General features: G+C 32.7%; 1 protein-coding gene across 1 annotated transcript in view; it reads left to right on the top strand.

Moving 5' to 3' along the window:
* CD2AP (CD2 associated protein) overlaps nucleotides 1–18,110 on the top strand; it is a 146,960-nt gene that overhangs the window by 81,413 nt on the left and 47,437 nt on the right. Inside the window, exons 6-9 of the mRNA XM_074189995.1 lie at nucleotides 2,118–2,154; nucleotides 4,859–4,921; nucleotides 12,087–12,264; nucleotides 12,714–12,856. Coding sequence (XP_074046096.1) covers nucleotides 2,118–2,154; nucleotides 4,859–4,921; nucleotides 12,087–12,264; nucleotides 12,714–12,856 — 421 coding nt within the window. The remainder of the gene's footprint in view (nucleotides 1–2,117; nucleotides 2,155–4,858; nucleotides 4,922–12,086; nucleotides 12,265–12,713; nucleotides 12,857–18,110) is intronic.

The raw sequence follows: 18,110 nt of genomic DNA on the forward strand, positions 1-18,110 counted from the left end.
TTAAATTTTCATTTAAGTTTATTTTCGCTTATATCTTCAACTTGCCTTATATCAATCCCTGCTTCCCTGGCAGAATAGGTTTTTAAATCCAGTTGGGAATGTATGTTATTCCCTCTCTGGGCCAAATCTATTGAGTAGTGGTTAATGTTCACACCCTAGCTTCTTTTCCTCTGCTATAGTAGGTCTTTGTGCCTTTTTACCTGGTGTTATATCCACTTATACCTAGTCTTCTCCTAGTATAGTCCTTCTCTTTATGTGTTAATTGTTTTAATCCAGTTTTTACTTTCATCTCCTTTGTCAAAATATGTTCCTTTTATCTGACCTGATGGAAATACTATTCTCAAAAGTTGATTGGCAACATTTCTTCAATCACTAAGTACTCTTCCCTCTTTTGTCTCATTACAAATACACTTCTCAAAAGTCATGAATCACACCAAAATATGATCATTTTAGACCTTACCCCTTTTCAGGTACTCTCCATGGATATACAGTCTTCATGAGCCAAAGCACCATGGAGAGCCAAATTATTTTATGAACCGTTCCACCACCACCCACCCCCAACATTCTCCCCCAATTGCAACCAAAACAAGAGCAAAATATCATAATAATGTTTTCAGGTATAAGTACTCCAGCCAAAACCTACAGCCCTCTCCAATTAAAGTATGGGGTATACTCGCTTCCCACTGTCCCTTTAGTATCTCTATCATGCGATACTTAAACCCTGGTTACCTAAAGTATGAATTAAGATAAGATCACTTTCTAATTTCTTTATTTTCTACCCTTTTAAATATCCCATCCTTTGCCTCTATTGTACTATAAACTTCTAAGTATCTAATAAAGTAAAATCGCTTCTGATTTAATTAAATCTGTCTGTCTATCTATCTATCTATCTATCTATCTATCTAGCTAGCTATCTAGCTAGCTATCTAGCTAGCTATCTATCGCCTCTGAGTATTCTTTAAGTATTGGGATACCCGGCATCTCTTAAGAACTTTGCAATTGTAAGGCATGGGAGACACTGACACAGCACTGCCCAGCATAGGATACCCCCTAAGAGAAAGTTCTGATTTCTATAAGCAAGGTAGAATTAAAGGAGCTCAAAGTAAACATGAGATGCACATGTTTAAACACCCCATGTGTCCTAACTGGGAAAACAGCATTGTAAACAACTACAAGTAAATTACATATATACAAAGTTAGATGAAAGGTAATTTCAGTGGGATGACATTAATAGTGGAGAGAGAAGGACCAGAGAGATCTTTATGGAAAATTAGATTTGAATTCAGGTTCAAGAGAAACTTAAGACAGAAGTGAGGAGACTGATCATTTAAGGAATGGGGGAAAGGAACTGTCAAATAGGCTAGAATTGGCATAGAACAAAGATTTTTGTAGATTGGTTGATTTTTTAAATTTAGTGAAACACCTATGAAAATGTGGATCTGCTTAAAGACTTCAAGAGATTTCTGTAGATGAAATAGAAATATGACCTTTTGCTTTAAACATTTTTAAAGTATTCTTGATGCATTATATTGAGTAAAATTTGGTATTCCATTTTTAATTTAGTTAGGATATTTTGAATTCTGCATGTTTTAAATGTAGATTATATTTACTTCATGCTAAAGGTTAGATGCTCCCAGTCATAGTTAGGATTCTCACCATAGCTGAAATCTCATTGATTATATATGGCTATTTTAAGATATTCTGTTATTTCAAGGGGTGAAGCCATACTTGGAAATTTTAAGAACTCAGAATTTGGTGAATTAAAGCATTTGTGTTCCACTCTTTTCATGGTGGTTGCCTTGAAAGTAACAACGTCTCTGTTTCAATTGTACTTTTTCTTACTTTTTTTTTTTACTTATAATCCCTATTGATAACTTTATACAATGTTAATTGATTTTAACTATGGATAAAATTATTCAGTTGACAGTACCTTTTTAGTAATTTTTAGCTCTCCATTTGAGTTGATAGAGCTCTTCGTTTGAACAAGTTTATCTCCTCTCACCACCTTCTTATCTTCCCCTCTTCCTCCCCCACTTTGGCAATATAGTTCTGATGTTGTTCAGGTATTTATAGAAAAGGTCATACACTAATGATTTTTTACTAATTTATTTTAACAGAAACCAAGAAAACCACCCCCCCCTTCCAAGGGTCCAGGTATGTAAAAAATATATTATTCTGTTTAAGCTTATGTACTATGAGAGAACAAAGGGATAGGATATAAATTTTAATAGAATGTCATTTTTATTCTTATTAAAATGGCATATTCTCGCTCAGAATCAACGAATCTCTGAAAAATAAATAGAAAATTTGAGAGTTTCAGTCAAAATTTACCTATCCCTCTGCTCCCCACTGCCCACCCCACCCTCAGACTTTCTCCACTGCTTATGTTCTTCCTTGGTCATAGGTGATGATTCTTTTGATGTCTAGTGGTACATGCTCTTTATCACATGGAATTGAGTCTATAGTATTTTGTCATATATATCTTTTAATATTTTTGTTGAAATTTTTAATTTAATTTAGTAAATTTAATATTTAATAATTAAAAATCGTATACCAAACAGAATATGAGCTAGAGCTTGACATATCTTCTGTTTGCTCAGGAACAGTGTTATCATGAAAGTGATTTTCTTCTAGGGTCCCCAGTCACTTCTTTGAGCTCTTATTTCCTTCACAACAACATTTTCTCCATCCTTTCCTCCCCGCCTCTGTACTCTTCTTTAGACATTCAATTTCTTCTAAGAAAACAGGAAAGATTCTTGTATTGTCCTGTAATATATTGAAACTTGCCAAGTAACATAAGCCATGGTTTTATGTGTGTTTGTGTGTGTGTGTGTGTGTGTGTTTAAAAGCATTTTAAATATTATAGTAGAATAAACACTGAATTTGACTGATGTACTTGTTTCAATTTCAATTCTGTTATGTAGTAACATTAATAAAATGAAGCCTTTTTCTCATGATCACCCTATAAAATTGGCAATGCAAGTATTGTTGCCACTATTTAACATATCAGAAAACTGAGAATTTGGGAAATTAAGTGCCTTCTCCATGACACATCTTTTAAGTGTCTGAACTAGAAATTGCACACACGTTTTCTGATTTCATGTCCTTTTGTTTTGCCTACTCTGCCTCCCAACCCGACAAATCAGTTCACCTCTGGATCTTTATTTCTCTGTGAAATAAGAGAATTAGACTAGGTGACCTCTAACATCTCTTATAGCTTTTTTTTTTTTTTGCAAGGCAAATAATGGGGTTAAGTGGCTTGCCCAAGGCCACACAGCTAGGTATCTTATAACTCTTAAGATGCAGTGTTGTGTAAAAGTTCAGTGACAGGTCTTTTTCCTGTTTTAGAAAATCCATCTAGCCAATAGGTGGTCAGTGATTCCTTTAAGCTGTTCCTTTTACCTAAAATCATAGTGTTGAATAGACTAGCTTTTTAGATATGGAATCATAGAAATATAAAGGTAGATAGAACTTTTGAACCTCTTAGGTGGCACAGTGAATAGAGTGCTGGAATTGGAAGATCTGAGTTCAGATCCAACCTCAGACACTTCTGGGCCTGTCACTTAGTTATACCTTAGTTATTCATCTGAAAATGAGCTAGGAAAAGAAATGGTAAATCACTCTCTCTTTGTCAAGAAAACCCCCAATGAAATTGCAAAGCATTGCACATGATTGAAGTTACTAAACAACAAGGACTTCAGGTAATTTAGTTAATTCCTTTAAGAGTTGGCAAAGAAAGAGAGACAGTTCAAGCCCACTCGACTGTTTATTTAGTCTGATTCTCCCTACATATTATTTCTTAATATATGTGGTGTAGATTTTAGATGCTGTCATCAGTTTGTGTGTTAAAATGATTTTAATGGTTGTTCATCCGGGGTTGATTAGACCTTGTAGAGCGAAGTGCAATAACCAATCCTAATAGAAATTCTAGTGTACATAAGAATGCAAATTTATTTTTTTCAATATGAAATTAGTTACTTCATTTATAAAACAAAGATTTAATTTTGATGGTCTTTGATTCCCCTAATTCTGTGATAATATGTACCAATTAAAAATGAGGGAAATGGTTTTATTTAGTTAGACTTATGGAATCTAAGGAAATGGAAATTATTGTCATAGTTAGTTTTGAATGAGCGCCATATTCTTAAAATCTTTGTGATACATTATTTAAATGATTAATTATTCTATCTTTCAAACAAATTATCTGTGTTGCTTCATCTAATCTTCTTTGAGAAGTTAAGAGAGAACAAAATTGTGATGACAAAGTTATTCCATTAATTTAGTTATAAAAACAGAGGTGCATAGAGATTGAACTCTTCAGAAGGTTCTTTTGTATGTATGTCCTGATTAGTTCTTTAAGTTCTGACTTCAAATGAATGTTTCTTAGAATTGTTGTATGTAGTTTATTTCTTGATGGAATATATTGTTAAGATCATTCTTTATAATCCCTCTACATAAATCTCTAACAATGTATTTGAATAGTGAAACTCAATTTTGAAGAACAAGTTTTGAATTTAAAGTTACTATCATGGAACCAGAGTGCTAAAAAACTGGAGGAGGGTCTAGTGATCAACAAGTCCAATGGCTTTATTATATAAGGCCCAGAGAGGAATAGTGACCTGGTCAAGGTTATAGAACTTGTTAATGATACAACCAATACTGGATAGAACTGGGTATTTTGACTTGTTGGGGAGTGATAAACCCTAATACCATCCATCTGTCTAGAATTACTTAAAAGCTCAACTTTAGTTTTTTGTTATAAAGTATAGGAAGAATTAGTATTATGTTTTGCAATTATAAACAGCCAACAAAATGTTTGGTGCTTTTGTTTTGTTTTGTTTTGTTTTTTTCCTTTTAGCTCCCAAGCCTGAACCTACAATTGTGGAGAAGAAGTGTTTTTCTTCTAGGCTTGAAGAAAAGGGTAAGGTTGTTTGTTTGTCTTCTGGCAAAAGTAACTTTCTACTGCAAGAATGTTTAATTAGTGTGGGAATTTTTATGATGATTAAGAAAGCTTAAATTAGTGAAAGGGAATACTGATCTGTATTGCAATACCTCCTATTAAATTAGTAGAACCTTTTTTGATGATTGTAATAGCAGAAAATTAGTCAAAAGACTTAAAACTAAGTTGCTATCTTTGTTACTTTGCTTTATCATTCATCCCAACCACTGATAGTCTGCCTAGCCTCAATTCCTACTGGCTAATGTATTCTTTTAATTCTCCCCATCCTTGTGATTTCAAGCCTCTGATTGCTAAAGGAAAAAAAAACATTTTCCAACTGCAGCTATTGACTTTCTCAGTCTCATCTATGCTAATATCCATCCCATGTCCCATGTTATTGTAGCATTCCAGATCTGCCTGCCTATTACCTTGTATTCTCTGGAATTTCTACTCTTCACTTAATAAACTTCTTGTTCTTTTAAGATCTCTTCTTTTCTTGGTATTATGTCTTCTGACATTCACTGAGATTTGACTCTGCCTGGATGACCCTGTATCCCTCACCATCCTTTTTGTTACTGTTTATACTTGCCTCATGCACCCCAAATCTCTGGTTCTTTGGGAAATTTGTAATACTCCTTTCTAATGATTGCCATTTCCTGGAAACTCCCCCCTAATACTATTATTCAACAGGACCCAACCCATATCCTGGGACCTGGTGTATATTAGTCCCCAGAATATTCTTCTTCCTTCCTTGTTTTACAGTCTCCTTATATCCCTAAAACTCTCCTCTTCATATTAGGCATTGTCATCATACATATTGATGTTCCCTCAAATTATAACTTCCCTGTTTCTTTATTCTACTTCAACTATTTCACATGCCCTTGATCTTGCTGTCATCTACAAATAATCACTTACTTAACATGTTAAAAACTCTGAAATTTCTTTCTCTGTTCATCTTTTCATTTCTCCTTATGCCTTAGTATTTCAAATCTATTTTTTGTCTTTCCTACAATTTCTCCAACCATTAGACTTTCCTAGGTTCATCACTCTTTTAAACTATATTCCCTTACATTCTCAATGTTGACTTCTTCGTGAACTGGTTCAACTCTGTACCATCTTTTATTCTTGAATCCCTTGTTCTCTTGTCTAAACCCTAACTCTTGATTACTTTGCCTCCTTTGCTCCTATTTGAATGCTGCTGAATAAAATTGGAAGAAGCCTGCGTACACTACAAAATTATGCTGCTTTATCTCAGCTGGGCCCTGCCTTCAGCAAGATGGATTGGACCATAGCAGTATCAAATCTTTACTTATATATACCACAACACACCCTCCCTTTCCAACCTCTTTCCTACTGCAGACCTTTTGTAATACTTCACTAAAAATTTGAAACCTTTCTCCTCTCCTCTTTGAAATAATTTTCTTTCTCTTTTCCTTATCTCTGATGAAGAGATGGCCCTAATTGTTAAGCTAATCTCTCTATAATACTCTTGATACCACCCCTTCCTATCTTCTCCAGCAGATTGCACTATCATATTCACCCCAAACATAGTGGTCAATCTTTGCTTATATTCTGGTTCTTTTCCTTGCTACCTGCAGTTTATTTTATTCCATTCCTTAAAAAAGTCCTAAAAGACTTCATTAGATCTTACCATCCCACTAGTTATCTCTTCTCTTTCTCAGTTAAAATTCCACTACTCTTTCTTTTAAGTCTTCTACAGTACTCTCTTATTATTCAAGTGCAAGTATATTCTCAAAAGTTACTACTGATATCCCAATTTCACAATCATCATCCTTCCTGAACTAATAGTGTTTTTTTTTGACAGTGCTGATCACCTCTCCTTTTGAATATTATCTTCACTCTTTATTTTTATAGCTCTCTTTTCTCTGTCTCCTTTGCTTTTTTTTTTAACCATATTGTACCCATTAACTGGTTATCTATCAGGCCTCTCTGCCTGACACTGTTTCATTTTCACACTATACTCTCCCCCATAGTGCTCTGGACTAAGTTTCACTTCGGTCAGCCAGTTCATGTTTTAGGATCATAACTGGAACAAAGTGAGATAGTCCTAGGCCACATTTTTTTGTTTTTTTAGATTTTTCAAGGCAATGGGGTTAAGTGGCTTGCCCAAGGCCACACAGCTAGGTAATTATTAAGTGTCTGAGGTTGGATTTGAACTCAGGTACTCCTGACTCCAAGGCCGGTGCTCTATTCACTGCACCAACTAGCACCCTGGCCACATAATTCTTTTAAAAAAAGAATTTTCTTAATGATATTAGTTTGGGAGGACACAGCTTCCCTTGTAGTCCTAAGGAGTTAGTGAGATTTCAGATGGGCTGCATGGCAGGAAGGAGTTTAGTATTTCAGGGCAGGGGGTGCCTGGCTCATCTTTTTTTGATGGTAGACAACAGGAAATCTACATTACCAGTTCAACCATATTTCCCTGAAACAATGATGATTCTTGGAAGGCTTTCTTGATTATTTTTTAGGGGAAAACTAGCCTAACCTAAGTTTTTCACTAAACACTTTGAATTAGGTTCATGTGAAGCTCCAAATGCCATTAAAAAGTTTCATGCAGACTATTCATCAGAGATAGTCCCCAAATTGACAAATCATTAGAGAAGGCAAGGCTTATAAATGTAGCTTGGAGATGTAATCACATCTGCATATATATTATGTAATTTTAGCAAATAACTTAAGTTCAGTAGTTGCTCCTTTGCCTTAAGGGTGTGGCTTGTAAAGACCAAAGTGTATTCAGTTCCTGTTGATAATCTATGGTAGTGATATTAGCTATCTAGGACTGTTAGCAACAACTAGGGAATATTAGTATTTTTACTTTCCCTTATTCTATCCAGACCAAGTGATGAATACCTTGAGAAGTATAGTGCCTCAGAGAGCTAAGTTCCCTTTAGTAATAATCACCAGGTTTCAAGTCCTTCCAAATCAATACCCCTGGTTACTCAGAATGTTCTTACTTGGGTTAGATTCATGTTAGTCTATTGGTTTAACTTCAGGATTGGAATGCAATGAAAATTTCTAGACCACTTAACATTTTTAAAAGTAATTTAATATAATAGAACAAAATTAATATAATTCAATAAATTATAGCATAGATTCAGATAGCTCTCTTTGTCTTCATTGGAAGTTAGATCTGATCAGAACTAGTAGGCATCTGTTAACTTGAATAATCACAAAGATTCCATGAAGCTTGTGGAACACTGACTCTCTTATTGAGCTGGATGAAAAGATCTCAGGTGACCAGAAAACTACATCAATAATTCAAGCCTTATCCCTCAATTAAATTTCTTTGCTTTCTTGGCCTTTTGAGGGAGAAATTAACCTGACCTCCATCTAGTAGATGTTGCTTTACTATATATTTATCCCTTCTAATTTATGCATTATGATTTCAGTATATTGTAGGTTGGCATAAGGAATTAAATGGAATTTTTTCTAAGGTTTTTGCAAGGCAATGGGGTTAAGTAGCTTGCTCAAGGCCATACAGCTAGGTAATTATTAAGTGTAACCCAGGTATTCCTGACTCCAGGGCCGGTGCTTTATCCACTGTGCCACCTAGCTGCCCCTAAATGGAATTTTTTGAGGAGTTTTGTGGAAACTGCAGATAAAATTCCTCATGTTCTAGGAGACAACAGAAAAAATTTAGAAAAAGTTTAGAAATGTATAAATTATGTTCATAGTATTAACATAAAAAAAGAAGAAATTCAGGCTTCTTCTCTGGTATGAAAACCAAAAAAATTTTTTGAGAATTTTTCAGATTATGCAGAATTCTGCAATTGGAACAAAGTGGCACAATGGATAGGGTGCTGAAGCTGGGGTCAGGAAGACTAAGCTTCCTGAGTTCAAATCTGTCCTCAGACACTTAACTTGCTATGTTACTTTGGCCCAAGTCCATTAGTCTTGTTTGTTTCAGTTTCTTATCTGTGAAATGAGCTGGAGAAGAAAATGGCAAACTACTTCAAGATCATTGCCAAGAAAACCCCAAATGGGTCATGAAGAATCGAACTAGACTTCTAGGCCTTGATATCCAATCCTAGATTATTTTCTGATTTTCAGTCCTACATCATTTATTGCCTATGTTCATTTCAAACTCCTATTTTCTATTGTCATTTTGTTCTTAGTCCATGCAGCAGTTTAATAACTTTGTCTATTATTAGGCAACCTGTATGTCAGCAGTGGGTTAGCTATCCACTACATCATGCTACCTCTAATGTTTCTAGAGCTGTCAGATTTTTAATCACATTAACATATATTTGTTTCAGGGATGAATTCAACACTTTAGAAAGGGGATAAAATCCTCAATTAGTATCCATTTAGCATGGTTTTTACTGATTTTTCAAAAGGAGCATGTCAGAACATAAACCAACACCATAATTTTACTAAAACTTAAAATCTGCATTTAATGGATTTATTTTTAAAATTATAATGTATAGTTGAAAAGTGCTTTGTAAATTTGTAGCATTCTGAAATAACATGTATTAATTGAAACATGAAAACATTCTTGATTTTTAGTTATTTCATGATTTTGATTCATTCTACAATTAATTGTGTATAATGAGGCACCATTGCTTTATTAGAATAAAGATTAAATTTGATAGGAAATTAGAAGTTCAAACTTATATAAATAAGTTACTAAGACTGACAAATGGGAAACATGGAGGAAAGAACATCGAGGACATATTCAAATTTCTTAGAATTTATTTATTGAGAAAACTGAAACAGCATTCAAACACCGTTGCAAATTCTTGATCCATATGTCAGCTAAGAGCAATACTGGTTTACAATAAAAACTTAGCTATAAAATTTTACAAAAAGGGATGGTAGACAATTATGAGTGATGGTATGGCACAAAGGTCATAAAGCAATGGGGAAAAGACCAATTTAAAGAAACTTTGGTAAGAGATATAAGTAAGCTAAATTATTTGGTAAAAAGTAGGATAAAAAATGGGCAGAAGATGAAATTTATAAAGCAAGTTCTTATCCACCATCAAGGACAATGGAGTCATCACATTTGAACCCTTAACATAATAATCCTGATTTTACAACCTGAGGAAATAGAAATGGTATAAAAGAAAATGAAGATGAGAAAAATAGCTTAAATAGCTTAGGCTAAATCTAGCATATACAGAAGTCTATGCTCACAATAACAATTTTGAACACAATAAGGGTTTGATTTTATGATATGATATGATGTTTGTCCTTTGTTCTTGAAGACCATGACATCAGGAAGGTGATGCTATGATGAACATAAGAATTGAATTTTGAGTGAGGGAGTGCTATGCTAAGTCACAAGCCTCACTTTCTTCTTCAGAGCCATGTGGATCCAATGGCCAGATATGAATCAGGAGGACTGGAGATGGCTCTTAATGCAGGGCATTCAGGGTTATTTGACTTGTCTAAGGTCACACAGCTAGTAAGTGTCTGAGACTGGATTCAAATTCCCAAGGCCTGTGCGCTATCTACTGTGCCACTTAGCTGCCCTTATTTTAGGATATCAGAGATATGAGATAGGTGATAAAAATATTGACACATTTTATTATCCCCAGAACATCTGAAAGAAATATTGATGACTTGTGATTAATATTTATCTTTTACTATCTATATATTTCTTTTTTTTAATTGTCCAATTTTCCCCCATCTTGCTTCCTTCCCCCACCCCCCCCAGAAGGCAATCTGATGGTCTTTACATTGTTTCCATGCTATACATTGATCAAAATTGAATGTATTGAGAGAGAAATCATATTCTTAAGGAAAAAATTAAGTATAAGAGATAGCATAATTATATAATAAGATACCTTTTTTAAAAATTAAAGTCTTTGTTCAAACTCCACAATTTCCTCTTTGGATACAATGGTATTCTTCATCACAGATACCCTAAAATTGCCCCTGATTGTTGCACTGATGAAATGAGTAAGTCCCTCAAGATTAATCATCAACCCCATGTGGCAGTTAGGGTATACAATGTTCTTCTAGTTCTGCTCATCTCACTCAGCATCAGTTCATGCAAATCCTTTCAGGCTTCTCTGAATTCCCATCCCTCCTGGTTTCTATTAGAACAGTAGTGTTCCATAATGTGCATATACCACAATTTATTCAGCCATTATATGAATTTTTTTAAAGAAAATCACCCATACATACATACATACATACATTAAGAACATATTTATTGAGAGTGATAGAAGAGAAGAATCAAGTGATCTTATAGAACAATAGTGTTCCATGATATACATATACCACAGTTTGTTAAGCCATTCCCCAATTGAAAGACATTCACTTAATTTCTAATTTTTTGCTACCACAAACAGGGCTGCTATGAATATTTTTGTGCAAGTGATGTTTTTTACCCTTTCTCATAGTCTCTTCAGGGTATAGACCCAGTAATGGTATTGCTAGATCAAAGGGTATTGTGCTTATTATTTTAACTCAGAAAACCCCAAAAACCCATTTCATTAAAGCAAGATAGCACCATAAAGATTATCAGTACTTTAAGAAGATGTTTCCTCTGCAGTTGTCAAAATTTTGCTAGATTTTTTTTATAGGGAAAGGGGAGAATAAGAGTTCTTAATTTAATGACATTGGTCATTCATATTAAGTGAAGTGTAAAAAAAAGGAGACATTCTTTACACATGTCCTCATCAATATGATAGAGATCTAATGTGGAGAGATTTCCTATCCTTGAATGAATTTTTGAGAAAGCATTTATAATGTGCCAAGTGTGGTAGATTCTGGGGGATACAAATAGCTAGTTCCTATAGTGAGGGAGCTCATATTCTACATGGAATAGCTACACATAAAGATATGTTGAGGTTTTCCAGATAGTTCTTTTAATAGATAAAACCATGTTGATATCATAATATCAAACACTAAGACATTGCAGAGCCTCCTAAATTAAATTCACAATCATAATTTGTATATTATAAATTACATGTTGTGTGTGTGTGTTGTGTGTGTGTGTGTGTATGTATACTCATATGTTCCTATAGACAATTTGGTAAATATATAAACATATGGTTGTTTGTCATTTATTTTGAAGAGGACTTATGACAGAAACACTTGTACATTTACATAAAGCTCTCAAAAACTTAAATAATTTTGATTATACTTAATTTTTTTTTCAAAAAATTTTGTGTAGATGAAAAGTCAGCTCTTGAACCGAAACCTTTAAAACCAGCTGCTCCCCAGCTACCTCCCCAGGTACCCAAGAAACCAACTCCTCTTAACAAAGCCAACAACTTAGTAAGATCCTCAGGGATGATGTATCCAAAGCGACCTGAAAAACCAGTTCTACCACCACCACCTCCTATCTCTAAGTAAGTCATTTCAATTAAAATTAATTTTTCTTCCATCAAAACATGAATTACTTTTCTAAGTTATTGTATTTTTAAAGTAACCCAACTACTAATTCTCAAATAAAATATTAATCTTACTGTGCTTATCTCCCAAATTATTATCTGAATATTATTGCCTTTGTGATGTTATTATTGACTTGATTTATACTTATTAACTATAGAATAGAAAAAATAAAATTAAATGTCAGTTTTTATATTTTTGTAAGTTGCCAGTATCTTTAAATTATTTTTATCTAATTTTAAAACTTAGGCATCAGAAAAAGCAAGTTATCATATATTAATTTCATATTATTTGCCTTTTAAAAGTTTATATTATCTTTATGAAAATAATAGTCGTTTGGTTTAATTTTTTAAAAAATTTTTGTACATGTTAAATAATCACCCTGTCTTTTTTGGTTCTTCATTTTTAGATTCAATGGGGAAGTTTCTGCCTTTCTGTCAAAATCAGAAAATGAGCCAGTATCAAAACCAAAGTTAGATTCTGACCAAATACCTCATAGACCAAAATCAGCAGACCTAGATTCAATTGTAATAAGGAACTCTAAAGAGATAGGTAAGTTAACAAGTAGAATAATCTTATAATTTTTAAATCTGCAGCTGTATTTCTAAATTTCTGACATATAATAGATCTTTGCATGTGATTTTAGTGTAAAAAATAAAATACAATGAAGATTTAAAGCATAATCATGCAACTTTCGATGATTTTAGATGATATATTGTGTTTCTAATTAATTATGGCTGCAAGGGATTTTGAGAGAAACTTAAACCATTTTGAGAAAATCTTTCAACCACTCAGATTTTCCCAGATAGATTAGAGTTCATCCTATTTTTAAATACTGTCAAAGAAATTTCATAGCTTTTATTGGTCATTTCTTTCAATACTAAGCTCAATATTAGGTTTTAGAAATACTATTTCGATTTTTCCTTGCTTTGTTTTGTTTCTTTTTTTGCACTCTTACTTTTCATTAGACTGTTTTGTAAAGACATTTTATATATTTAAATAACCTTGTCTCAGAATTTGACCTGTATTTATATATTCATTTTTTAGATACAGATCTCTTCAGCCCTTATTCATCTTTATGATAATTACTCTCTGCCTTTTTCTACTCCCTTTCATTCCTATTTAGTTGTGAGGTGCAGAATTGGAAAGTGAATTCTGGGATAACTATTAGCCAATATTTTGTGAAGATTGCCTTAAAATTCTATTATTAGTATCACTTCATTAAAATCATATAACTTAAGTGATGATGCTTTTATTTTTCATATAAGGTTGCAAAGGTATAGGCTGATTACTTAATTTAACCAGTGTCATACATTAATGGTTTAAAATAGCCTACATCCAACTCAGTGCCTTTTCATTATTGCTTGCCAGTCTTTTTTACTGGTCTTGGCCTATTATACTTTTTAAAAATTATCTTTTGGGGGGGAATTGGTGCACTTGTTTTTAAGTTTTTAAGTAATACCATTCTGGACTGTCATCATTTCCTTTTTGGCTTCTCAAACAGTTTCCAGGTCCTTTTCTTTTAGTAGCTGTGTCTTACAGTGTATTGAATTCTTGAAACATGAATATTCCCAAGTTTGAATCTCAACCTTCAAGTACTAAACAAGATATATTGGGAACAGGATTTAGACATGATTTCATGTAGGGAACTTGAATAATAATGAAGATTAGAATAGTCTTTGCAATGTATAATCCTAAGAGAATTACCTTGAATACCAGCTTTTAGAGACTTGAACTCAGGGTATTTTCTAACAAAATAATTTTCTTCTCTATTTACTATTGTTTTTAAAAAAAGGAGCTGCTTTCATAGTTTTCTTTTATAACTTTTTACCTTGACTCATGTTCTTTTATACACACAAATCTTTATTATAATTTTGAAGTACATTGAAAAAATTAATTTTTAGAATTTTGGTACCAAATTCATAATCTTATTTTAAAAGTCAAAGAAATGGGTGATAGACTAAGGGATTTTGTTTGAGTTAGGTTCCTGGAAGTGCATTAATATAGTCTTTGAACTTCTTTATTTCTTATCTACAATTTTTTTTCTATTATACTTCTCAAAAATCTTATGACAATTGCTTGGGAAAAGTGTTCAGGGCCTTGCAAGATTTCCTGATTAATTCTCCCAAGATATTTAACTACATACTTGACCTACAGTGCCTTTGTTTTTTAAATCTATTACCTCTGTGTTTGAGAATGTGATCATCTTTTTCTCACAGTAATTTGTTTCCTTGTCTGTTTCCATTTTTGTTTCTTTAAATGATGTCAAGTTTTCAGGCATCTTTTGCCTTTTCAATTTTACTTTTAAACCTTTTTTTGGTTTATTTTTTAAAATATTTATTTTGTTATATTATATGGTTTGTTTTTGAGAAATTTCTAGATGTAAAATGTATACTTAATACCATGTGAACCAGACTAATAAGTAATTTAAAAAATTATCTTTGACTTTTTAAAAAATCCTTTTCCATTCTATATTATATATAGATGAATAATTTTTTTAATGCAGTAACATTTTGAGTGGTTATTAGGTCATTTGAACTTTACTGGGCATCTCTTCACAATCTGAAACTTAAAATGGAAATAAACATGCAAGTAATATAGAATAACAGATGAATAACTCCTCATCTTAATGTGACAAAAATATAGAATGTGGTTAAGGATTTACTAATACAAAAATTCAGCAGTTACAGTTAGCAAAGTAAAATGATTTGCTATAGTTTATAGCTTAGTCACCCCACAATTTTAAACTGTGGAATTAAGGAGCCAGCTCTTATAATGTAAATTTTGGATAATGGATGAATATATAATTAATTCTTCAAGTAGTAACTGTATATATCCACACAGTCAGGTATAGTTACCATAGGATACAAAAAATGCTTAAGTATAACTTTGCATTTTCCAGATATCTTAGGTATTCTGTTTATTTTTATTTTTCATTAGGTTATAAGGTTATTGTATTTGAAATTAAAGGAAAACTTACTGTCATTCTTATTTAATAATTCTCTTAATTTCCCCAAGAAATACATAGCTTTCATTGGTCGTTTCTTTCAGTACCAAACTCAATATCAGATTTTAGAAGTACTGTTTCAACTTTTGCTTGCTTTATTTTAAGTTTCTTTTTGCACTCTTATTTTTGATTAGACTCTTTTTTAAAAAAAAAGTTTTGAAGTTATGAAAAAAGAATAGTCCCATGTATTGGAATGACTTGGAAAAGTGACAAATCATTAGAAAATCTGAGGGTATAAAACCAAATCAACCCAAAACAAGCTGATAACCAACAAAACCATAAGAATTAAAATGTATCAGAACCTGCTATATATATAGCTATATAGTACATTACTGTGAACGTGAAAGAATTAGAGAAATCCGTTCACAAATGTAAAATGAACCAAAGTTACCAAGGACCAAATATTCATAGTCTTGGAAAAAAGGACTAGAAGTAACTGTAAGGGAACTACCTCACATCACTTATCACCTCTCCAATTCTCATATCTCCTTCCCAAATCCCTCCCCCCCCAAAAAAAAAATTACAGAAAAAAAAACCCATAAAAAGAAGAAACCTCTGGATTCATTGAATATTTCAAACTTTAAAGGAAAATAAATACCGATACACATAATTTTTCAAAATCTGAGAAAATATCCTATTGGACTCCTTTTATGAAACAGATCTATTACTAATATCTAAACCAGAGAATAATTAAACCTTGGAGAACCAGACCAATATTATTAGAAAATATATACCAATAACCTTAAGAAATATCAATTCAAAAATTTTAAATCTATTAAGTGGATTACATCTAAGGCAATACATTCAAGAAATTGTTCATTATTTATACCAGGAATGTAAGGATGGTTCAGTATTCCTAAAATAATCAACATAATGAATCATTACAAAATAGCAGAAACATGTAAAACCATATGATGTCTCAACACAAACAGAAAAACCTTTGACCAAGTATAATACTGATTTTTTTAAACCTCTATAAAAGTGTAGTCATATAAGAACCTTTTAAAAATATCCTAAAAAATATCTGCCTAAAACCAGCACCATAAGCTATGGGTATAGACCAGAAGCTTTCCCCAAAATACAAGAGTAAAGCAAAGATACAACTCAGTGTGTTATTATTTGATATAGTTCTAGAAGTACTTGTAAGAGCAATAAGAAAAGAAAAAAATTAAATTGTAATGAAAGGTAAAATAGAACTAAACCTATCCCTATTTGCTGATGATATGATGGTTTACTTATGAAATTCTAGAGACTTAACTTCAGGAATTTGAGGTTGTGAAATAAACCTACATTGCATTTTTATACAATAATAAAATTCAAAGGCAATCCCATTCCAAATAACTACATAATACACAAAATGCTTGGTCTTCAAAAGCAGACAAAATACATTTATAGATTCAGTTACACGGTGCTTAATGAAAAAAAAACAAAAACAATTTAAATAGCTGTCAACTCGGTGGTGCACAGTAGGTAGAGTTCTGAGCATGGGGGTAGGAAGACCTGTCTTCTTGTTCAAATCCAGCCCCAAACACTTACTATCTGTTTGACCTTGCGCAAGTCACTTAATCCAGTTTATTTTCTCATCTATTAAAAAGCTTGGAAAGGAAATGGCAAAACACTCCAGTATCTTTGCCAGTAAACCTCAAATGGGATTACAAAGAGTTAGACATGACTTAAATGACATCAGTAGCTTAAGAAATAATCATTTTACATGTCTGTGCCTATATGATAAAAATGGCATACCAAAGTTAAAATTATAAACTTTACTAAGCTATCAAAGAGATAGTTTACAGAATTCATTCAGAAAAACAAAGGGAAATGAAAAAAGATAGGGATGAAGATAGAATAGCGCGTCTAGACATCAAACTTTTATACTAAGCAATTTTGAAAATATTAGTAAAAATACAGTGTAATAGAAAATATAAAATAATAAAATGGAACCTAATAAGTTGGGGTTTGAGAAACTAGAAAAAAGTTACTTAGGAAAAAGACTCCTTATTTGATTAAGAAATACTAGGAAAACAGGAGAGTTCTCTGAAAAATTAGGCTTAGAACAATACCTTATGCCATATTCCACAGAATTTTCTAAATAGAGACCTTAATATTAAAGATCATACTATATAGGAAAAAAACATAATGTGTTTTTTACAGTTGCGCATAGAAGATGTATTCTGTTTTTTTTTTTTGTTTTGCTTTTTGTAAGCCAATGAAGTTAAGTGACTTGTCCAAGGTCACACAGCTAGTTAATTATTAAGTGTCTGAGGTTGAATTTGAACTCAGATCCTCCTGACTCCAGGGTTGGTGCGATAGCAAGATAACATATCAGTTTTTTCCTAAATTAAAGGTAATGGTCCTTGGTCTTTGTTCAAACTCCACTATTCTTTCTCTGGATACAGATGGTATTCTCCATCACAGACATCCCCAAATTGTCCCTGATTGTTGCACTGATGGAATGAGCAGGTCCATCAAGGTTGATCATCACCCCCATGTTGCTGTTAGAGTGTACAGTGTTTTTCTGGTTCTGCTCAATTCGTTCAACATCAGTTCATGCGCCACAGTTGCTAAGCCATTCCCCAAATTGAAGGACATTTACTTGATTTCCAATTCTTTGCCACCACAAACAGGGCTGCTATGAATATTTTTGTACAAGTGTTGTTTTTACCCTTTTTCATCATCTTTTCAGGGTATAGACCCATTAGTGCTATTACTGGATCAAAGGGTATGCTCATTTTTGTTGCCCTTTGGGCATAGTTCCAAATTCCTCTCCAGAAAGGTTGGATGAGTTCACAGCTCCACCAA

Source organism: Macrotis lagotis, chromosome 5, assembly GCF_037893015.1.
Source record: "Macrotis lagotis isolate mMagLag1 chromosome 5, bilby.v1.9.chrom.fasta, whole genome shotgun sequence".
Taxonomy (NCBI): domain Eukaryota; kingdom Metazoa; phylum Chordata; class Mammalia; order Peramelemorphia; family Peramelidae; genus Macrotis; species Macrotis lagotis.